General features: G+C 35.1%; 1 protein-coding gene across 1 annotated transcript; it reads right to left on the reverse strand.

Moving 5' to 3' along the window:
- Positions 1-363: 363 nt before the first annotated feature.
- LOC140052241 (cell division cycle and apoptosis regulator protein 1-like) lies at positions 364-24,634 on the reverse strand. The gene is made up of 20 exons (XM_072097706.1): positions 24,564-24,634; positions 21,463-21,573; positions 20,890-21,062; positions 20,307-20,473; positions 20,082-20,196; positions 19,511-19,622; positions 18,508-18,769; positions 17,943-18,168; positions 16,998-17,278; positions 15,715-15,931; positions 14,869-14,940; positions 13,816-14,058; positions 13,429-13,620; positions 10,909-11,034; positions 10,201-10,287; positions 9,782-9,866; positions 4,286-4,512; positions 3,306-3,450; positions 2,258-2,446; positions 364-1,847 (listed from the first exon to the last, which is right to left on the reverse strand). Exons 2-20 carry the CDS (start codon positions 21,533-21,535, stop codon positions 1,636-1,638), a joined length of 3,204 nt encoding a protein of 1,067 aa, XP_071953807.1. The 5' UTR covers positions 21,536-21,573; positions 24,564-24,634; the 3' UTR covers positions 364-1,635.
- Positions 24,635-25,536: the final 902 nt, after the last annotated feature.

Raw genomic sequence — 25,536 nt, forward strand, 5'->3', positions numbered from 1 at the left:
AATTAAAACGGTAAATGCATGAATATTAACATTCTTCTCGGCAATCGAACAGCGTTACAAATTTAAGAAGTACAAACCAAGTGTGAAATGATGACACAGACGTAACCCATAGTTCACGATCAATGTTTTATAATTATTAATTATCTGATTGTTTGTCTCAGAATAGTGTTGGTATTAATTTGTTTTTGCGGAAATTGGTAACGTTCAATACCGATCGTTTGTCATTGTTCTTACTATGCATGTTCGCTGGGCTGTATAAATATATACTTAAATGCTTTCATGAACTTAACGATTAACAAAAAAAATGTCATATCAACTCTAAAATCATTCTCAGATCACATATTTTAAGCCAAAACTACGGAATGTATAAGATTGTGTGTATGTTACCTTACAAACAACAATGTTTATTTAACGCCATAATATCTCGAATAGAAAATCTATTGTGCATGTTTATAGGTTATATAAGATTATAATAGACGGGTATTACCAGGAATATATTACACAGCTTAGAAACTATTAACCGTGGCCTGATAATCTAAATTTATTCTGTAATTCAGCTTAGGAAGATAAATATGGCAAATTCTAAAAATTGGAAATATTAATTTGCCATAATAAATCAATCTGATAGCTGGAAAAATGATTGTAATCACAACGATGAGTATTAAATGGCAGAATATAATTACAACCGTAGCCTCATTTAAAGGATAGATTCTAACCAATTTTAGGTTCATGAAATATGAAAACGGTAAAACTAATACCAGATCCATAATTAAAATTGCATAATACTCAACTCTACATCTATTATCCTGTATATACAACTTTAAATATGCACCTGATAAACATGGGATGTACCTACAACTAAAAACCTTTCCTATTTAATAAACCTTTTCAAATACATTCATTGAACGATTCCTATTAGGCCTATTATTATTATTAAAGATTAGTTTCCACGTGGAAGCAACGCAAACAACGTAGGCGCAACGCAAGTGAGTTGACCAATCACACGCGGCAGTTTATATGATCCATCGCGTTGTGATTGGTCAAGTGCTTGCGGGCCGCTTACGTCTTTGCGTTTCATCCAAGGCTTACTCACTTTATTTTTATATCCTTTGGTTCCTAATGCTTCTACTCGTTACATTCTAAAACATCCATCTAAACGGAAATAGTATACATAGCGAGATAGTATACATACAGAGATAGTATACATACAGAGATAGTATACATATGGAGATTACCACATGGTTATAAAATGCCTAATTTGCATATTTAGTTTATTTTCTAATTAATAAAACTGGAAATAGTAGTGTAAATAAAACGTGTACATATACGAGAATCAAATTACAAACTGGTTAAAAACCGTCTTAGAATATTTGTATTATTGATTTAAAATCACTCCAGTTTATCATAAAAAAAATGAAGTTATTTTTCCAGTATTTAATAAAATGTGGGTTGCTTTTACATTAAAATATTTTATATATGAATCATTGCTAATATTACAATCAACAAGATGTGGAAATTACTTTGTGTTAGTATTATTAAGTGCAATACAAATGTGATTCCTGAGGTTAAATGCAAGATTTAGTGGCTGATAAAAGTACATACAAGCTGAACAAGGAAAACAAATACTAAGAAGGGTTATTCAATATCCATCGTTTCATTGAACTTTGACATGACCTCATCAAGAGCTTTCTGGGAAGAGCTGACGACCTCTTTGTAGACATTAATCTTCTTCTGAGCTTCAACAACTTCTTTATCTCTGCTGTTCAGCTTATCTTTAACTTGACTTAAGTCAGTTGTCATCGTCTTGACAGCCTCTTCACTAGTTGTTACAGTATTCTTCAATGTGGCTAAGTGAACAAAAACGAGAACTTTTGAATTCGCTTAACTGCTTCTATAAAATGTTTTAATTTAATATTCATGATTCTAACATTTAATAAAAGTTATTATACAACTTTGTACGAGTAGGTTCTAACACAGACTTTTTGATGGATGAGTTTTAATCTTAAACAAATAAATTTAGAACAAAAGAAGGAGCAGGTGGTAGATCATGGAGGAATGGCATACAAGATGACATTACCAAGCTAGGAATACCATTGCTAACAGAAGCAGAAAGATTGGCCCAAGATAAAGAGAACTGGCAGAAGGATGGCAAAGCAGAGTGAACTTTCACCTGTACCTACATTTTAGGTCATGGTAGGTCACAATGTTTGATAGGCAATTTTTTAAGGACCATAAATAGCAAAAACAAATCTCTTACTGATCTTCTCTTGTAGTTGCACAATTTTCTTTTCTGAAGCAACTCCAGTTCTGTCGCTCTTCTCCAGACGTTGCATAACACTGTCAATATCAACGATAGCTCCTCTGTACATCACCAATCCAGCAGAAGAGTCACTTTCTGTCTTTACTTTTGGTTTTACATCAACAACTTGCTGATAATATCCATTACCTAGAAAGAAAACAATTTCAATAAATCTTCTATATCATTCATGTTTAAGAAGTTTGAATAAGGATTACCTAGCAAGAAAACAATTGTTTTATAAATCATGGAAGTTTATACCGCCATGAATAAATCTTCTATATTACTTATAGTTAAGAAAGTGTGAATAAGGATTGGAAGGAATGGTTATTAGCTTTTATATTTATATAAACATAACTTCAACTCAAGATAGTTACTTGGTGAATGTTTTTAGAGAAATATTTAATATGGAAAATGGTAACAAAAAACGAACATCATCTGAACTAAGTGAAAATTTAATTTAAATATTGATTACAATGCAATAAATGACTATCCCTTGGTTTATGGTAACCTATTTAATACATAGATATTTCTAGATCAAAAGAGGTATTCATAGTAATAATATATTATAAGAAACGATGCAAAAGAATAATTTAGAAGGATTGCAAACATGGATTGTTAAAGAATGTTGGTTTAGGTCTCTAATGATCAGCTTTGGCTGGATGGACCACTCTAGTTAAAAATTGTTGAAATAAAAAATAAACTTATGAGAGTCTTTGATTAAAAATTTTTCATAAGAGAGTTTTTGTGAAGCTCTTTTTATAGTGAATATCAGATATTTCAATATTAGATTCTAGTTTGAAGTTCACTCAATATAAAAGTATTGCATTTAGTTGTTTTACAACTTTGTAGATTGTGTGTGTATTCTTATACGTCAACAAGGGAATTATAGTTATTTTTAACAATTCGGAAACATAGCAAGTACGAATTCACGACATCTATAAAGAGTAAAAAAGCAGTATCTTTTTGAGCGAATGGATTGCGAAACATAAAATCTTTGATGATTTACCCAACGCTAGTTTTTGGTCTTCAAGTATTCCATTCGAACTCTCTTCTTGTACATCATCTCTGTCTTTCTTTTCTTTTGGTCTGTCTGTCAATTTTCTATAATTCCACGAATCACGTACTACTACATTGTTTAAAAGCTTACGCACCTTATAAAAAAGAATAACATGCATTTACATTTATTAATCACATTTTAAAAGTAAATAATACTCATGCAACATAGTTTTTATTACAGATCTATATTGAGAATGACGATTAGAAAGTAAATGATGCACATTCAGTATTTAATAATCTTTTCTTTATCTAATGTGTGGTTCCACTAGCGACGCAACGTAGCGCAACCTACGCAACATTAAAAAAAACGCCTTTCCAATAATTTGTTTGCCCCTGCCTGCATGAAATCAAACCTTCTTGTTGCACATCAACGTTAGCATGGCGTAGACTTTTTACCTGGTTCACCGACTACAATGCATACTTTTGAGTACCTACGGGCTGTACTACGTTTTCCAGTATTCTTTTGCCTTGCGTTATTGTGTGAAATCAAACTGATTTGATTTCCCGTCGCGATGTTTGCAGCACTGTTACGTCGTTGGTTCCCACTTATGATTACGCAATACAGCATATTGTGTCGATACGTTGCTGCAAAGCATACTAGTGGGAACCACACTTAAATGTACATTGTTTTCAAAAACTTTAGCAACACATTGGAGTAAGTTTCTTAATTTTATTAGATTGTTTGGTATATGACAATTTTGCAATAGCTTGGCAGTGCTATTCAGTAAACTCTCCCAAGATCAGACATCAAAAGACTGGTCGCATATTTTCAAGAGATTTGGGATTTCAAAATGCATTCGAAGAACAGACAAAATTAAGATCCAAAAGAAAGATTGGTTTTAAAACTGTTTATAATTTTCTCTGTGTTTAGTTTTGGGAGAGAGTTACTATAAATACATATTGTTATAAAAAGGGTAACATTTGGATTACCTGAGATCTTGATAAGTTCAATCCCATTGTATGTAAGATATCATCTAGATCTTTCTCAAGCAGGTACCCACAATGACTCTGGTCAAAGTAAACACAAGCTAACAAAAGATCTGGATTAAACGTTTCCATCTTTATCTTTTCTTTTTCCTTATCCTTATCTTTGTCTCGTCGGCGAGATGGAGAGCGACTTCTGTCCTCTTTCTTTTCATCTTTCTTATCTTTTTCATCTACAAAATCAAAATAAATTTATTAGTTTTGTAGATGATCTTTTGACTTTTTATAAGCCTCACGTCACGGGTCACTGACTAAACGCAATAATTCCAATAATCAATCGGCCTGAAACGTCGCTGTTTGAACAAGTAAGCCTTAGATTTATCTCTTTTTAAAACTTAATACTACCTGAATGAATGTCACACAGGAAATTGTCCCGCTGAATAGGGGTTGGCCATAGTGTTAAAACATATATTTCTCTTTGTTTGATCCACAGTAAAGTGTCCCCTGAATAGGGGTTGGCCATAGTGTTAAAACATATATTTCTCTTTGTTTGATCCACAGTAAAGTGTCCCGCTGAATAGGGGTTAGCCATAGTGTTAAAACATATATTTCTCTTTGTTTGATCCACAGTAAAGTGTCCCCTGAATAGGGGTTAGCCATAGTGTTAAAACCTATATTTCTCTTTGTTTGATCCACAGTAAAGTGTCCCCTGAATAGGGGTTAGCCATAGTGTTAAAACATATATTTCTCTTTGTTTGATCCACAGTAAAGTGTCCCCCTGAATAGGGGTTAGCCATAGTGTTAAAACATATATTTCTCTTTGTTTGATCCACAGTAAAGTGTCCCCTGAATAGGGGTTAACCATAGTGTTAAAACATATATTTCTCTTTGTTTGATCCACAGTAAAGTGTCCCCCTGAATAGGGGTTAGCCATAGTGTTAAAACATATATTTCTCTTTGATTGATCCACCGTAAAGTGTCCGCTGAATAGGGGTTAGCCATAGTGTTAAAACATATATTTCTCTTTGTTTGATCCACAGTAAAGTGTCCCCTGAATAGGGGTTAGCCATAGTGTTAAAACATATATTTCTCTTTGTTTGATCCACAGTAAAGTGTCCCCCTGAATAGGGGTTAGCCATAGTGTTAAAACATATATTTCTCTTTGTTTGATCCACCGTAAAGTGTCCCCTTAATAGGGGTTAGCCATAGTGTTAAAACATATATTTCTCTTTGTTTGATCCACCGTAAAGTGTCCCGCTGAATAGGGGTTAGCCATAGTGTTAAAACATATATTTCTCTTTGTTTGATCCACCGTAAAGTGTCTCGCTGAATAGGGGTTGGCCATAGTGTTAAAACCTATATTTCTCTTTGTTTGATCCACCGTAAAGTGTCCCGCTGAATAGGGGTTAGCCATAGTGTTAAAACATATATTTCTCTTTGTTTGATGCACCGTAAAGTGTCCCCTGAATAGGGGTTAGCCATAGTGTTAAAACATATATTTCTCTTTGTTTGATCCACAGTAAAGTGTCCCCTGAATAGGGGTTAGCCATAGTGTTAAAACATATATTTCTCTTTGATTGATCCACAGTAAAGTGTCCCCTGAATAGGGGTTAGCCATAGTGTTAAAACATATATTTCTCTTTGTTTGATCCACAGTAAAGTGTCCCCTGAATAGGGGTTAGCCATAGTGTTAAAACATATATTTCTCTTTGTTTGATCCACAGTAAAGTGTCCCCTGAATAGGGGTTAGCCATAGTGTTAAAACATATATTTCTCTTTGTTTGATCCACAGTAAAGTGTCCCCTGAATAGGGGTTGGCCATAGTGTTAAAACATATATTTCTCTTTGTTTGATCCACCGTAAAGTGTCCCCTGAATAGGGGTTAGCCATAGTGTTAAAACATATATTTCTCTTTGTTTGATCCACAGTAAAGTGTCCCGCTGAATAGGGGTTAGCCATAGTGTTAAAACATATATTTCTCTTTGTTTGATCCACAGTAAAGTGTCCCCTGAATAGGGGTTGGCCATAGTGTTAAAACATATATTTCTCTTTGTTTGATCCACAGTAAAGTGTCCCCTAAATAGGGGTTAGCCATAGTGTTAAAACATATATTTCTCTTTGTTTGATCCACAGTAAAGTGTCCCCTAAATAGGGGTTAGCCATAGTGTTAAAACATATATTTCTCTTTGTTTGATCCACAGTAAAGTGTCCCCTGAATAGGGGTTAGCCATAGTGTTAAAACATATATTTCTCTTTGTTTGATCCACCGTAAAGTGTCCCGCTGAATAGGGGTTAGCCATAGTGTTAAAACATATATTTCTCTTTGTTTGATCCACAGTAAAGTGTCCCGCTGAATAGGGGTTAGCCATAGTGTTAAAACATATATTTCTCTTTGTTTGATCCACCGTAAAGTGTCCCCTGAATAGGGGTTAGCCATAGTGTTAAAACATATATTTCTCTTTGATTGATCCACCGTAAAGTGTCCCCTGAATAGGGGTTAGCCATAGTGTTAAAACATATATTTCTCTTTGTTTGATCCACAGTAAAGTGTCCCGCTGAATAGGGGTTAGCCATAGTGTTAAAACATATATTTCTCTTTGTTTGATCCACCGTAAAGTGTCCCCTGAATAGGGGTTGGCCATAGTGTTAAAACATATATTTCTCTTTGATTGATCCACCGTAAAGTGTCCCCTGAATAGGGGTTAGCCATAGTGTTAAAACATATATTTCTCTTTGTTTGATCCACAGTAAAGTGTCCCCTGAATAGGGGTTAGCCATAGTGTTAAAACATATATTTCTCTTTGTTTGATCCACAGTAAAGTGTCCCGCTGAATAGGGGTTAGCCATAGTGTTAAAACATATATTTCTCTTTGTTTGATCCACAGTAAAGTGTCCGCTGAATAGGGGTTAGCCATAGTGTTAAAACATATATTTCTCTTTGTTTGATCCACAGTAAAGTGTCCGCTGAATAGGGGTTGGCCATAGTGTTAAAACATATATTTCTCTTTGTTTGATCCACCGTAAAGTGTCCCCTGAATAGGGGTTAGCCATAGTGTTAAAACATATATTTCTCTTTGTTTGAACACAGTAAAGTGTCCCGCTGAATAGGGGTTAGCCATAGTGTTAAAACATATATTTCTCTTTGTTTGATCCACCGTAAAGTGTCCCCTGAAAAGGGGTTAGCCATAGTGTTAAAACATATATTTCTCTTTGTTTGATCCACCGTAAAGTGTCCCCTGAATAGGGGTTAGCCATAGTGTTAAAACATATATTTCTCTTTGTTTGATCCACAGTAAAGTGTCCCCTGAATAGGGGTTGGCCATAGTGTTAAAACATATATTTCTCTTTGTTTGATCCACAGTAAAGTGTCCCCTGAATAGGGGTTGGCCATAGTGTTAAAACATATATTTCTCTTTGTTTGATCCACAGTAAAGTGTCCCCTGAATAGGGGTTGGCCATAGTGTTAAAACATATATTTCTCTTTGTTTGATCCACAGTAAAGTGTCCCCTGAATAGGGGTTAGCCATAGTGTTAAAACATATATTTCTCTTTGTTTGATCCACAGTAAATTGTCCCCTGAATAGGGGTTAGCCATAGTGTTAAAACATATATTTCTCTTTGTTTGATCCACAGTAAAGTGTCCCCTGAATAGGGGTTAGCCATAGTGTTAAAACATATATTTCTCTTTGTTTGATCCACAGTAAAGTGTCCCCTGAATAGGGGTTAGCCATAGTGTTAAAACATATATTTCTCTTTGTTTGATCCACAGTAAAGTGTCCCCTGAATAGGGGTTGGCCATAGTGTTAAAACATATATTTCTCTTTGTTTGATCCACAGTAAAGTGTCCCCTGAATAGGGGTTGGCCATAGTGTTAAAACATATATTTCTCTTTGTTTGATCCACAGTAAAGTGTCCCCTGAATAGGGGTTAGCCATGGTGTTAAAACATATATTTCTCTTTGTTTGATCCACAGTAAAGTGTCCCCTGAATAGGGGTTAGCCATAGTGTTAAAACATATATTTCTCTTTGTTTGATCCACAGTAAAGTGTCCCCTGAATAGGGGTTGGCCATAGTGTTAAAACATATATTTCTCTTTGTTTGATCCACAGTAAAGTGTCCCCTAAATAGGGGTTAGCCATAGTGTTAAAACATATATTTCTCTTTGTTTGATCCACAGTAAAGTGTCCCCTGAATAGGGGTTAGCCATAGTGTTAAAACATATATTTCTCTTTGTTTGATCCACAGTAAATTGTCCCGCTGAATAGGGGTTGGCCATAGTGTTAAAACATATATTTCTCTTTGTTTGATCCACAGTAAAGTGTCCCCTGAATAGGGGTTAGCCATAGTGTTAAAACATATATTTCTCTTTGTTTGATCCACAGTAAAGTGTCCCGCTGAATAGGGGTTAGCCATAGTGTTAAAACATATATTTCTCTTTGTTTGATCCACAGTAAAGTGTCCCCTGAATAGGGGTTAGCCATAGTGTTAAAACATATATTTCTCTTTGTTTGATCCACAGTAAAGTGTCCCCTGAATAGGGGTTGGCCATAGTGTTAAAACATATATTTCTCTTTGTTTGATCCACAGTAAAGTGTCCCCTGAATAGGGGTTGGCCATAGTGTTAAAACATATATTTCTCTTTGTTTGATCCACAGTAAAGTGTCCCGCTGAATAGGGGTTAGCCATAGTGTTAAAACATATATTTCTCTTTGTTTGATCCACAGTAAAGTGTCCCCTGAATAGGGGTTAGCCATAGTGTTAAAACATATATTTCTCTTTGTTTGATCCACAGTAAAGTGTCCCCTGAATAGGGGTTGGCCATAGTGTTAAAACATATATTTCTCTTTGTTTGATCCACAGTAAAGTGTCCCCTGAATAGGGGTTGGCCATAGTGTTAAAACATATATTTCTCTTTGTTTGATCCACAGTAAAGTGTCCCCTGAATAGGGGTTAGCCATAGTTTTAAAACATATATTTCTCTTTGTTTGATCCACAGTAAAGTGTCCCCTGAATAGGGGTTGGTCGTAGTGTTAAAACATATATTTCTCTTTGTTTGATCCACAGTAAAGTGTCCCGCTGAATAGGGGTTGGCCATAGTGTTAAAACATATATTTCTCTTTGTTTGATCCACAGTAAAGTGTCCCCTGAATAGGGGTTAGCCATAGTGTCAACACACACATTTTCACTAGTTAGTTTCATGGTTAAATGTACCCAGGATAGGGAACAGTGTATACACTGAATAGTACATAATAATAGTAGTAAGGATTTTTAGATCCAAAACTTAAATTATAAACATAACAATTTGGAAGCTCATTGAAAGCATGGTAAAAATAACATAAATGTGCAAATTTGAGTTGGGAAAAAGATTAAATTTGAAGTTCTAACAATACCTTTGCTATATATGATACTATTTACTCTATTACTTTACTTTTTAAATGTGTTGCTTGGGAAACTGGTTTATAATTGGCTAAAAATTGACAATATACACAAAAGCATATTTACCTCTATCTGACTTTTCAGCTTTCTCATCCTCATCCGATTTCCTGTCTTCCATTTCTTCACAATTATCTTTGTCATCCTCATTCACCTGTTAAAAGTGACAACAAATGCTTACATAATATACAGAAAAAACTGTACTTTTTAAAACAAAAAAATGATAATGCTTAATATCAAGGTAGTTAATACTCAATAGCATCAACACTTCTGTGGACATCATTCACACTTAAGCTATTGGCAAATAACTATCTTACAAAATTTCTATCTAAGTGAAAACCACTTTGGGAAATCCTTAAATATACATTTACTTAAGTGAAATAATATTTAAGGGAATAACTCACTTGAGCATGAATTGTGAATACAGTCAATCCACACTATGACCTCAGTGGAGTTTTTGTTTTAAAATGATACTACAGAAAACTCACCTTGTCTTTGTCTCCTTCTTTCTTTTCAGCATCTTGTTCCGATACTCGACGTCGTTTTACGCTTGGTTCATCTTTATCATCCTTATCCTTTAAAATTAAAATCTCAAATTAATAAAATAAGATGCTCATGATTAGTATAGTTTTCAATTAATGTAACTCTTTGAATTGTAAATACATATAACATTAGGCCCCAAATCTTGACTTATATCTACATTGTAGTATTCCTTCACAAGTGCCAACATCGGGCGATTTGATTTTTCCACCTAACTCCAGCTGAAGTATATATGACATGCTATGTGTGGCAAAATATTTTAAAAAAAGGTAAAATCCTGTCTAGAATCTAGACTAGGGAATCTTTGAAGGTTCGCTAGGCAAAATCATTATGCTGATATAATGTTTGCGGTAGACAATGTATGTAGTTCTGAAAAGAACTGCAAGTTTCTTGATGTTTTGATAAATATACTTCGATCCAGGAAACTAGGAAATATAAGTGAAATGGGTGGCACTGGTGTGAAAGCTAAAAACAATAGCAAGATTTACAGTGGGAGGGATTTAAACTAGCTAGTGAAGAGCATTGTTCTTTTCAGTATCGCAACATATATTAACAATACAATGCTTAAGGTTTGTAAAACAATACTGTCAATGTACTTATTATTCCAATCAATTCTTGCACAATTTTAAGAAATTGTTTTTAAATTCCTGATTTACCTTTTCATCCTTCTTATCTTTTTTCTTGTCTTCTTTTTTGTCAGGAGCTTTCAAAAGAGCTTTATATATATGAAAGGCAAAATCACGTTGAAGCATTTCATTAAACAGTTCAGCAACTAGTGACACCTTTAACAAAACAAAAATCACATATTATAACACATCTGTATTCTTTCAATTTGATTGGTTACTTACATATCACAAGTCATTCGCCCTAACGGAAAAGTGAAAATTAGTTATCCGCTTGGTATACCAAGCGGATAACTCCTTGTTATTGTATGAGATCAATAGTTTTTTTCTGTATTATTAGTTATCCGCATTCAGCGGATAACTCCTAGTAATCGTCCTGTTACTTTTTTTAGTTATCCGCATTGAGCGGATAACTCCTTGTAACTGTCCTGTTTCATCATCTTTTTTTTTTTTTTTCTGTATTCTTCTTTCTTTCTGTCATTTTTGTGTCTTGCGTAACTCAAAAACATTTCATAACTTTGTCAACATGTGGGCATTTACGTGAAATTGTGCACCTCCTATTTTTGAATGACGTCAGAGTTGTGCAACATGACTTACGTGCGTTTTTCCGAATTTCCCGTATTTAACATAGATCGAAAACCATATAACAATTTAAATTGAAACTGAAAAAAAGTTTAAGTTATATCTTGCGCTAACTGACTATGGGGAAAAAATGGCATGTTTCACACGAAGTTACGCGCGCACGCGCGTTTAAAATTTCAAATTGCGAAAAATCAATTTCTAATCAACTTTCTACGCGTTTCATGTCATTTTAAGCATGTAAAAAATTCCCACGCGCGCGCTTTTTTTTACGCGCGCGGTGAAAACAATTTTTCTCTCGTGATTTATGTTTTCAAGCCTTTTACGCGCAATTTTATGAATTTCAATGATTGATCATAGATTAAAAACCAAAAGTCATTTAGTATTGACACTTTGACAACATTTAAGTCATATCAGGGGCAAACTTTCTACGGATTAAAAATGGCATGTTTCACAAGAAGTTACGCGCGCACGCGCATTTAAAATTTCAAAATGCGCAAAATTAATTTCTAATCAACTTTTTATGCGTTTCTTGTCATTTTGAGCATGTCAAAAATTCCCACGGGCGCGCAATTTTTTACGCACGCGGTGCGCACGTAGCGTTAAAAACATATTTTTTTCTCTTGAATTATATTTTTCAAGCCTTTCCTAGTAATTTTGAAAACAATTTAGACCTTTTCCAACTTAAATAACGCCATACGAACACGTTGAATTAAACATTTCATGCGCGTTTTTTATGAAAAAGCTTTAAAAATCGTCAAAATGTTGTCTTTTTTTAAACAGTCATAGTTTCTAAAGTAAACCGTGAACCGTTTATTTTTATTACAAAATCTAGAAGTTGATGAGTTGTAGATATCGGATCATGCATCGATAAGGCTAAAAAAAACATTGTGACGTCATCGTATGGCCACATGAATGTAAAATATAGGATTTTTGTCTCTTTCGTTATTGCTCATCACATTCAATGGAGCGCATCACGCTTATCTGTATTCCTTTTTCTCCTACATTTATATATTGTGTAGGTCAATCAACTTTCTTTAGCATGAGATAAAAATATTTTAATTTTTATAACGTCATCATGCCTAAAAATTTTAATTACGTGGGTCATTAATTTCATCTTTACAGTAAATTTTATTCTGTAATAGCTCGTAAGAATAAAATGTGATAATCACGATTAAAACGTTTTCTGGAAGCTATTGGATTGTAGATACGAATTCATGTAAACATTTTGCCAATCGGATGTTGTGACGTCATCATATGGCCAGTTGAATAAAAAAAGTTGTATTTTCATATTTTGCGTAATAGTTCATCACATTTAAAAGGGTGCGCATCTATATTTTACGTATTCAAATTTCTTCTACACGTTAATATGTTATTCCTAAGATAATTTCCTTCTGAAATTGCTATCTAAGTGTTTCATTTTGATACCGTCGCCATGTTAAAAATTGGAATAAATGGCGGGTCCCGTAATTTCACCTATTCTACACTGTATGTAATATGTATACAGATTATACTGTTTGCATGTATATACTATATGACACAAAATTGACAGAATTCAGCACTGACAGCATATCATATTCTTCAGTTCTTGTCATAATGCCATAATCTTTATCTGTGTGCAATATTCCAACGTATGACGTGCACGTGGCGTTTGTCGTGGTGCGGATAACTAACTCGTCAAAGTGACGAGTTTCATGTCTAGTTAATGATTTATTTAATTAATGTGACTGATCTGAATGGCAGCATTGTCAGTTTTTAGTAATTTTCCTTTCAATGTATGTCTACATTTAAATATAACAGTTCTTATGCTTAACTGGAAACAGACGAAAGTTGAATTAGCCCCTTGGCAGTCAACAGTGCCCCGCCTAACAAGATCAGACTGTTCTCATCTGTTTTTATATATGTACTATTAGCATGCACTGTATGATAACCAGGTTACCTCATTTCTAATTAAATTCCTGAAACCTAACTTACTTCAAATGATGCTTCTTTGTTGTTATCTAAAGAGTAATCAAGCAGTACACTCAGTGACATCAGCGTGCAATCAAATTTACCACTTTTGGCAGTGCTTGAAGGGTGTACAATAATAGAGGGCGTCTCGGGTAACACATAGCGCTTTTCAAGAGCCTGCCGTTCTTTTTCTTCTCGTTTCTTTTTCTCGTCATCCTACGCATAACAAAATATAAATATTATTATTTTATATTATCATATACATTTTGAAGGACATAACATTTGAAATAAAAAAATAGAAAACCATTACAACAAAGAAAAATGTGAAAGGTATTGTTTATTGGAAGTATTTGAATGTATAAATGAAAAACAGTTGTTTTAAGAAATAACTAAAAAAATAAGGAAGATTACCACTGAATTTGTTGCGTCACCTCCATCCTCTTCATCTTCTTTACTATCTTTTGAGTCTTTATTTTCTTCTTCATCCTTTGCTTTATCATCTGCATTCTCTTCCTGCTCTTTGTTTTCTTCAGCTTCCTGCTGTTCTAAATCTGCCTCACCTTTTAGGGTTTTTGTTAATCGCGCTATGAGTTGAGACTTCAGACCTTTAGGATTCAAAGTACGAACCTCAAGTTCTCGTCGTAGTTCATTAACCTATAACAGGTAAACAATATAATATTTATTACAGCAAAATTTGTTACAACATGGATTTAGCAAAGGCCCTACGGTGCCTACTTAAGCCTAAATTTTACTTATGCCAATGTTTTACCGTGATTATTGTTATACAGTACAACTCTCCTTGGGACACTTTACCGTGACACCAAAAAAAGGATATTTATATATTTCAACACTACTCCATTGAGATCCAGCCACTGATATGATACCCACAGCATTGTCATTTTTTAAGTAATTAGCCTTTGGATTTATATATTCACTTAAATCTTAGACAAGGTGTTCTATTAATAGAATGTGACATTCAATTAAGACATACTGTAGAAGGAGGTAAACTTGGAAGGTAAATCTAATAACACTTTAAAAAGGATCGCTTATTACTTGGCAAAAGAAAATTTTGCCAAGTGTAGTACTTGCTTTGTTTGTTAGCACGATAGTGCCTACAATTTTCAAGTTGTCATTCTGAAATTGTTGGTGTAAACAGGTATATACTTACAAAACATGCATATTGATTTTTAGGAAAATTGATATTTTTTCCTTATTATATTAAAATCTTTCGTGTGTCCTCCATACAAGATATTAAAGAGCATGCCCTCTGTATTCAACATTAATATCAAGTAGCAAGCCCTCTCTTCAAATATATTTTTCTCTGATATTGTATGATTTCCATTTCCATGATTCCATGATTTTACAGTATAATAAATGTATTATGAACTATTTTGAAATATTTAAATGCAGTTTAAATACTAACGAATAAGTATGTATGTAAGTATATTAGAAATTCACACAAACCTTCATGTTTTTCGGATCCAGCTGGCTGTGATGTGTAGGGGTCTTAACATCATTCTCCTCTTCAACCTCCTCCTAAATGAGAAACAATATCAACTATTAGAATCATTCTAATGTAATAACTAAAAGGTGTGATTCCTCCAACCACAAGTCATAAAGTAATTTATTAAGTTAAGATCTATATAAAATTGTTCTTTTAAATGGTTTATGTATACTGTAGAGATATTAAATTTTGTCAACATTCAAATTAAGTGTAAATCGTTTATAGTAATATAATATTTTGAATGTATTTTGAGATTTATGGTTGAAGTCCATGGAAATCAGTCTTTCCCATTAGTTATTTGATCATAATCTGCAAAGCAAGTGTACCAAATTAAAGTCAACTACTATAATTGGCCATAGTAGGCAAAAATCCTGCAGGGTCCAGAAAAGGGTTTTCAATAATTTTTCTGTGGGTAAAAGTAACAAGTTTGTATCTTTAGTGGATCATCTCAGAAGTAGTTCACCTATTTTGTATACGGATCATTTCTGATCGTCGTAGTGTCCAAAAATACAAACAGAACATACATTCATACATACAGTGTGTCCTAAATACTAATCAAAGTGAATTTATTATGTTTTTTGTTTGGATTGAATTAGTTAGTGTTAGCCAATCCTTTATTGAGACAGATCAGTGATGTCCATTGCTAATATTAATGAATGCAAGGGTGTGTCCAGAGCTTTTAAAATTACTTTACTTGCTCACATTCAGCCTTCCCTTATTCTACTGAGACTAAAAAGAAAAGAAAACGGTTATATGTTGCCCATGGCAACAATAAAAAGTAAACAAACGGAAATAGATGTCAGTGCCTGGGTGTCATCTTGTGAGGTCTCCGTAACGGTTTCAGTAATTTTGCTCTCAAACTGTTGTTTATAGGCTTCCGCCAAGCTTTCCCATTCTTCCCTGGTTGGAACAACCTGCCAGATATCCGGGAGGTAAATTACGGTTGTTTCCACATGCGCCGGTATGACCTTGCCTTTGTGAGTCTCTTCTGCACGATGGTATCGGATCTCCAGAAAACGAAACCTGCCATGGAGAGTGGTTAAGGATGAGGCAAGCTAACCACTAAATCAATGCCAGAACCCTAGAGTCTGGTTCATTCTTAAACTATTAACTATTACAGTAGTTTATTTTAGTTTTGCTTTTTATAACATCATAATATATATTCATTATGGCCCATATACAGTACCTATATACAGTATATTATTAGTATTTCGTGTACAATGAAATTATGTAGAGAAACAATTACCATTACAATGTGGTTTAAGTTAACAAGGAATGCCAAACTAATACCACTTTCATGTCACCTAGTAAAAAACCAGGAGTTTACGCACATCAGGGTGTCAACTATGGAACGCCTCCTCTGCCTTCAGTTCACATTTATCATGGTGATCTTGGTGTGTATTGCATGACGATTGGTGTGTACTGCATGATGTTTGGTGTGTACTGCATGACGATTGGTGTGTACTGCATGATGTTTGGTGTGTACTGCATGACGATTGGTGTGTACTGCACGACGATTGGAGTGTACTGCATGACGTTTGGTGTGTACTGCATGACGATTGGTGTGTACTGCATGACGATTGGTGTGTACTGCATGATAAATGTGAACTGAAGGCAGAGGAGGCGTTCCATAGTCAACACCTATGTTTTATATGGTGTGTGCATGTAAGCTCCAGAGTTTTCCTAAGCAATATGAAAGGTGTATAAAAGTGCAGACAAGTATTTTTTATTCTGACGTTTAAAATTGGAACAGAAGTTGGTGCCCGTAAATTGACAGAACAATCCATTATTTATTAGGGAAGTTGGTGCTGGTAAATTGACAGAACAGTCCATTATTTGTTAGGGATGAGAGAGTAAACACTAATATGACCTATGAAAATAATGAGAATAGATTATACTCACCTTCCGTTAAATCTGAAATAAATACTACTTGACTAAAGTGCAACCCACACCCATCCTAGCGGTTTTCAATGGGGTAGATTATCAAGATTACAATTAAGTTTTACCTCATAAAAGCAATTACTTAGTGAATACCATCATAATTGTATAATAAGTAGAATATAAAAGCTAACATTAAAAATTGTCTTACCATTGAGTACACCCACTTAAGTCAATATTAGTGAGTGCTTTTGTGGTGCGAATAGCTGTTCTTATAAGCACCCTTGGGTCACTTTCTGGATTCTCACCATCAAGTGATGGTGACCAAGGACCGCCGATGGCCATTACTTCATTTTTACCCTTCTGTCCCACAAGGAAGTTGATAAGTCTTGTGGGATGTTGAAAGCTATCTCGAATGTCAGGTGGATCGTCTGAACGGCCACAACAACGTTCATAAAAATCTTCTAAAGAAACAGACGCCATAAGCATAACCTGGAGACATAGAAATAATTTTTTTATTTATTATTTAATATTATAGACTGCTCTCCATGTGTAATAGTGGCTATGTGTATACTACACCAGGGTAATCACCTACTTGTCTCAAAAGATGTACTAGGTTTTTTAAAGTGCGCAAGAGCTAGATGTGTACACTGAACCTACGGTTTATAGTCCTTAACTGAGAAGATTCATTGTAACCATAGAACCATGGAGCGAGTGAGCCTCAAACCTTTGCCGATGTTATGGCTACGTAATACTATTTCACTGTTTTAACCACTCGGTCACTCACTTGCTCATAGGGTTTGCAGTGTCACTGGTTGTTGGTTTTACAACATTTGCAAGGTCATAAACAAGTAATAAGCTTAACCTAAGCATCTTGACCTGGGAACTACAGTAGCATGTTATCAGAAAGGTAGGTAACAGAACAATTATTCATTCTATAGTCAATTTCAAAGCTAAATCCGAAAATATTTGTTTTATTTTATCCCCCATATCAAATCCTTTGTGCTATTTGTATGTTGAACATGATTATTGTTTTTAATATAAATCTGAAAATATATTGCACAGCTGTGGTGCTTATATTGAAATCGCAGGTGAAGAGGAACAGTAACTTAACTGTACACCACTTACCAATATTTTAATCAGAAATAAAGCATACCTTTGCTTGATACACATGACTGGAATCTGTTGGTTCCAGCTGACTGTCACTCTTGGTCAATGGGTCCACCTCCTTGTTCATGACATGAAAAAAGCATGGATTGTCCAGTGAGATGGGTTTATCAATCGGAAAAGCATCTAACCAGTTCATCTTAGCTTCATAAAAATCACTTGGCGTGTACATATTGCTATAGCGTCCTCTCAGTTGTAGTACATTGGCCATGGGACTAAATATAAGACACAAAAGAACAAATGTATAAGTTAATGTTTAGAATACCTCCCAAAATCATTTTTTTCATTAATAGCTTGTTTTATCAGATTTATATTGTCTTATATGTATAAAGAAGTATTACAGCATTAACTAATACCTAAAACATTTTTTACCATAAAATGGGTTACTTTCATGTCTCTTATGTTTGTTTTATACTTTTTTTCTTTATACTTATTTTCTTTGGAAATTAATAATATTTTATCAGAGTTAAGTAATCGGAAATACTGTAATAAAGATGTTTTAACAGAATTTATGCATGTAGCCTAGGAGAAAGAAATCATGTAGTTTCACTCACTTATTGATGACATGTCGAGCTATTTGAACAATATATCTTGGTGTTGCCCTGCGTGTCCTACGAGGTGATCGACGTGGAGACCTAGAACGCCGTGGTGAGCGAGATCGCTTCCTCACTGGAGATCTTTCTCTCCGCGGCCGTTCTCTTTCCCTGGGGCGATCACGGTGTTCATCTCTCCGTTCTTCACGCCTGAAGCTCTCTCGTCTACGTGACGGTTGGTTGCTTTGTAAGTTTCGCGAGTTTTGCATCAAAACTGGAGAAGCTATTAACAAGTATTTAATAAAAACTTTCAGTAATTAAAAAGTGTATGTCCAAAATATGTCAAATACATGAGAGTGAAAATGCTTAGATACTTAACAATACAGAAAACTACTATTTACTCAATCATACATAAGCCAACTTAATTATACATTGAGACCGGTGCACAAAAGAGATTTAATAAATTGTAAAGAATGTTTCATATTTAAAAAACATAATTTAAAAATATTGTGGTGTAACACACGTACAATGTGTGTGTATGTGTGGGAATCATGAGCTTAATTTGAGCAAAGAATTAACACTACAGTAGCTTGATATTTTGTTTGGCCTTCTGTCTTAAGTTAAGTTATATATTCAGAGTGGAGTTGTGGCTTGGTGGTTATGATGCTTGGCTACCACTCCAAGGGTCCTAGGTTCAAGGACAAAATTACAACGCCACTCCCAAAGACTTAATAAGATTTTGTTTATGTAGAGCATCTTGTGTATATGTTTGTTGTGTAAACCTCCGAGTGTCTCTAATGATCAGCAATTGCTCAATATGGTAAAAAAAATACATTTAAGAGAGAGGGAAAGACAATAAAATATTATTAATCAGTCCAGAGGCTATGTTCAAACACTGCCAATCATATCAAACTAAATAAAAAAAAGTGACCCACTCGATAGGAGTGGTTGTGCTTGCTTTATTTGAATTTGGACAATTGTGAAATTTTGATCTGGCATTGTGAGCCTACTGTAAAGTACTTACATCCAACTTGAGTTGAGAGAAGAGAAGGAATGTTACCAGGGTTGATTTGACCAGATCCGCCAAGACCAAGACCACGTAGAACTTGAGCATTACTTCCAACCATCGATGGACTCTAAGTAAAACAAAAAAAATGGAATGAATAAAAAAAAACTGTTACTGTTACAGTATCCACATTATTGTGCGACTAAAACATATTTTTTATGTTCCAACAATATGCACTATTAAAAGATACAGTAACCATTAAGCTCGTTTCCACTTGGATGCAACACGATGCAAACCCAGTGAAAGTAATTTGACCAATTACAATCTTCTGATGTTGTTTATTTTTGTTACTTACCTTCTTGATGTTCATTTTATCAAACTTGTTTTGATTTATTAAGAATTGAATCAATGCGATGGGTTATTTATTATTATCAACTAACTTGTGTTGCAATGCATCCGAGCGAGAACTAAGCACTTTTTATTGGCCAACTCGTTTGCGTTGGGTTTCTTCCTAGTGGAAACCAAGCTTTAGACTAAACTGAAGAAAAATACCGCAGCAGCAGCACAATTATGTTATGTTTCAACTAACCTGACTTGGCAACACCTGAATGCGAGTTGCATTCCATTTAAATGGCATATTTGCATTAAATGATGCTTCCACTAAAACACGGTCGTTAACCTTTGGCATAGAGCCTTTCACACAACTAGGGATAAAAAGAAATAAAAATTTAACATATAACAAGATAAATACAATTTGAGAATGTTACTGTAAAGCTCTAGATACTACTGTAAGAAATACCACCCTTCAACTTACCTTATCTGAAAGAACACATCCTCATCGACAAAGCCGAAGGTATCATGTAATTTTGTAACTGTACCAGTGAAGACACGTTGTTTTGGTTGTGGTGTCTGACCTACCCTCTGAGTAGGGTAACTGACAGTAAGCTGACCGCCACTGCTTGCAACACCATGACCCATTGACTGCAAAAGAAAAGGCAATCCACAATGTAAGAATATGTAGGATATGCAAACAAACTGGAGAAACTGTACGATTAAAAACAAACAAAAAATTCGCATAGGGCATGTGGCGCAGTGTGTTGAACATTTGACTATTGATCATGAGTTTAAATCCAAAATCTCAATGCATTGCCTGTATAATGTAAGGATACTTTACTTACATTTGTACAAATGGGTACTGCACTGATACTGGCTGCAACATTATGAGAGTATGTTTCCAGATGTATTTGATTCAAACATGACCGAGAGGTAATAATGTGAAGAGCATAGAGGCTTTGTGCATTAAGGGGCTATATAAGATTAGGGTACTGTTATATAACAAAATTGTTCATGATGATGTTGCAATACACTGTAGTTAATTAGGAAAGACAATACAAAACCTGTAAAGAGTTCTGCTGAGCTGCCATAACTTGCTGCTGTTGAAGTTGATAAGCTGCACTAGCTTGAAGGCTAGCTGCATTCTGACCTCCCAGTGATTGTAAACTCTGCACATACCCACCAGGACCAGGTCCAAGTAAAGCTGATTGAGATTGTGTCTGTAAACTGGCTTGAGCTTGAATATAAAGACAAATTGGCATAAAGTAAAGAATTAGTAGAGAAATAAGAATTAGTTAACTGTCAAATGTGTTAATGCCCATAATTAACAGACACACCGGCAGACCATTTTCAACAATCAATGCCTTTAAAACAGAACTTTGTCGAGTTAAATTTCGTTTCCCTCTAACCAAATACCTTTCCCTAATCAAGAGTAAGCTTACTGTGCTTTAGAAGTATTGTAAGGAGTGTTACAATGCATCCAATATGTAGGTTGTTCGACGATTAAGCATCATTTGTTTTGATTGGAAGTGATTATTTAGTGGTTATTTTTAGTTGTTAGAAGACTAGAGAGATTACTGTACAGTATATTAGCAGGCAGAAGCAATATAATAAATATATAATAAATTACAAATTACCTAAGCCAGTCTGGCCAGCTGCCATTGCTGCCCATGGTGGATCCTTCCTTGAACCAGCTCCAAATTGTGCCATTACTTTACAAACTTGTACAGTACTGTAGGCCTACCTACCTGAATAACAAACATTTAAGAATAATAATTGTTTAGGCATTTAAAGGTCGTTAATATTATTTAATATATTTACATTAGCACATTCCACCAACAATGTTGTTTAATGCAATGTGCACTTTTCAACTACAGTACATGGTTCTCTCAGGGTCATGTCATGTTGGTGCTCCCAACTACAGCTCTATGTCGCATGAGCTATGAATGTAGTACACCGAGGTAACCCTTACTCGTCTCAAACTACAGTACTACTACAGTACGTTCTTTAAAGTACTGGAGTACAGTAGTCGTTGTTTGTACTGTGTATGATCTGTGGCAGATATGGCTTATCACAAGGCTTTTAATACTATTATTATTAATATTAATCTGATGCCCCATCTCATGCTTGCACTGTACAGCTGAAAAGATAGTTTTGTTTTAAAAAATGAAATGCTTCTTCAACCAAAATTATAAATATGAATATATATTATTATTTAAAAAACATGAGGGGGCTAACTGCATGTAGGCCTAGGCCCTAGGCCTAGCAGAACGCCATCTCATTCACCACGAATACAGTATGTATCACTTTCTACTACTACTAGCCTAGGAGGCTATAATATAATAGTATTGTATATAGCCTACTACTAGGCCTACTACTACTAGCAGGCTAGAGTTTAGACTAGTAGTGTAGGCCTTAGCCTAAGTAGCTAGGGCATGACTATCCGGCCTAGCTAGGAGGCTAGCTAGGCCTATATTATTATAAGATTAGCTAGGTAAGGCCAGGGGAGGTAGGCCGGGTGCCGTTGGCGTTGTTGACTAGTAGTAGAAGTAGCCCTCTACGCCTCGTACGTAAGTTAGTAGTAGTACTCTACTACACAGTAGCCTAGGCCTCCTAGCTAGCCTTGGTAGAGAGGCCGGCCTAGCTAGTAGTAGGCTAGAGGGCCTCCTCTACTACTAACTAGGCCTAGGCGGATGCTAGTCAAGTCGCCCCATCGCAAAGTCGCCCCATACAAAGTCGCCCCTTACACAGTCGCCCCATCGCAAAGTCGCCCCAAAACAAAGTCGCCCCTTACACAGTCGCCCCATCGCAAAGTCGCCCCAACGCAAAGTCGCCCCAACGCAAAGTCGCCCCATCGCAAAGTCGCCCCATCACAAAGTCGCCCTATCGCAAAGTCGCCCAAAACGTTAAAAAATAGTTTACAATTGTGCGTAAAATGTCGCAATGATACACAAAATAACACGGAACGTGTAGGCATAAAAGGGGAAGCCCCGCCATGTAGTCTCAGGTCACACGATCGGCACGCACCCCCATCATCAGAGTGAAAACCTCGACTAATCACTCAGCGGTCGCACTAACGTGCTATAGCTTACCAGCAGAGGGAAACCCCGTAATTACTCCGCCGTTGTCGCACTACAATGCACCATTCTGAAGATGGGGAAACCCCGCCGGAGTTTTACGATGATATCAGTCGCGTTCGAAATCGGTCGCGTTTAATTTTGGTCGCGATAAAATGATGTTATAGGCCTACGATCTAGATTATTTTTACTTTGGTCGATGAATATTTATTGTTATTATTAGGTCTATATTAATAATTGATTTTTGTTTTTATTTTACAGGTCAGTATGATGGGAAAGATGTGTGCCTTAAAAAAATGACAATTTGTAAACATAGTTTAAGATTATATTATTATCCAGCATAATGTCATTTGACAGTACATAATTATTTAAATGTGAAATATTTTATAGGAAACGTAGGCTGCGTCTGTGTCTTTTATTTTATATGCAACAAATTACGTAAAACAATTTATTTATAAACATTCAGTTTACTATTATTATACATAGTATTACAATGAACATTGATTATAATCCTGGAAATGCAATCTCATCATTATATCCATTATAAAATTGCATCATATCACCACTATATGTCGTAAATGATGACGTGCGTGTGTGTATTCGTCGTACGTCTGTGTACGTATTATTCCGTGCCTCTTCACTGTCTTGTTTAATTTAAAATTAAATATACACCCGATATGAGGATATTTATTAGGCATGTTAATTAGAATGTTCTAAAACCAAAAGGGTTGAAAAGAATTTCTTCAGTAAAATGATCATTGTGCTGTTGAATAAAAGGCGACTCGCCATCTGAAACATTCTCTCAAACCAATCGGAGCTGCGCCTTCTGGTATCTGTTTCCTCACAGCTGCTACGTCTTTCTGCTGACCGTCGGGGATTCCCCTTTTTAAAAAACACGCACACGATACTGTACGATGGTTTTTTTCCATGGTCAAAATGTAGCGTTTTAAACTTTACTAAAATACCTGCATGTAAAACAATCATATCGGCGATGAAATCCTTTTTTTTCCTTCATTTTGAAAAGTCATTATAAAAGTAAGACACATAACTTGTCAATAAATGCAAAATGATCAATAAGTAGCCTATAACACTCATTGTCTTACAACACTGTTTTACAACTCATTGTCTTACAAATCTATACGAAGGCCTACACATTTATACATTTATTATATTATCCTAAAAAATGAGCTGGTATTAGCGCGACCAAAGTAACAACGCAATCGATATCAAACGCAACCGATATGAAATAGCGTAGGCTACTACTAGGGCGGCGCTTCATAATCATACCGAAATAAAACCGTGGGCGACTTTGCGATGGGGCGACTTTGCGATGGGGCGACTTTGCGTTGGGGCGACTTTGCGCTGGGGCGACTTTGTAATGTGGCGACTTTGCGATGGGGCGACTGTGCCTGGGCGACTTTGTTTTGGGGCGACTTTGCGATGGGGCGACTTTGTATTGGGCGACTTTGTATGGGGCGACTTTGCGATGGGGCGACTTGACTGGATCCCGCCTAGGCTAGGCTAGGCCTAGTAGGCCTAGGCCTAGTAAACTAGGCAAATTATAGCAACAAAGTAGGCTTTATGATTCTACAAATAATTGCAAAAGTTTAACACACAAATTCTTTATACAATTAAAATAATAAGAACAGAGAATAGCTTACCAAAATTAATATTTACATCGAAAATATAACAATGAAATGAAGAGTGGTGATGGTTTGTGAAAAGAGAAGAGCTTCTAGCAAAAAAAAAGAAAGATCACCAGTAAACCTAAAGAGGGCGGAAATTGAACTTCAAAACGAACAATGAAAATGGTTCATAAACCATCATGGGTGGTATAAATTAAGGAAACAGTAATAACGAAAATCAAATAAAAAAGAAATCCATTTCAGTTGATTTAAATATACTTTAATTTCTGAAAATAAAACTCAAATAAACGTTTATCCGTTTAAAATCAGTGTAATGTGCTATTAAAAAGTAGGCCTATTTATATTAACTTCAGATTTAAATCAGACTGAATAATCATCGATTTACTGAAGTTAAAGAGTGAGTTTAATATAATATATGTCAATCTAATAGTGTCAATTTCAAAAACAATAAATCTACAAAATAAAATTGAAATGTTGAACATAATTGGATTTGTTATTGATATAATTAATCGATTGTCAAACAAGTTAATTTCGTTATTGTAGACGTTTTTCTGCCATTCTTAATTTGTCAATTGCATCACGTAATACCGTACACAATTATGATTAAATACAAACTCGTGCAAAATGTGTACCATATTCTTCAATTTTGTTCAAAATTTGTATTAGATTACAGTGTATTATTTATATTTGTTTACAAAAATATCAATACAGACTAGGTCTACGTTGATGATGTGTACGAGCAATCCCCCATCATCGGTTTTACATGATGGCGCCTTCGGCAAGTCACTGAGTCTAGTAATGTTGATGATGTTGTTACGATCTGGATTGATAACTGAATCTGTCAGTTGAATGTTCATCATGCCCATTGTATTTACATTCTTTCATGTATTTCAATTATGTTAAAATACATGTCTATAACTCTCTCGTCAACCCATCTCATCAGTATTCTTCAGTTTTGTGAATTTCATTAATCCATACGATTTGTCAT

This window comes from Antedon mediterranea, chromosome 6, assembly GCF_964355755.1.
Source record: "Antedon mediterranea chromosome 6, ecAntMedi1.1, whole genome shotgun sequence".
NCBI lineage: Eukaryota > Metazoa > Echinodermata > Crinoidea > Comatulida > Antedonidae > Antedon > Antedon mediterranea.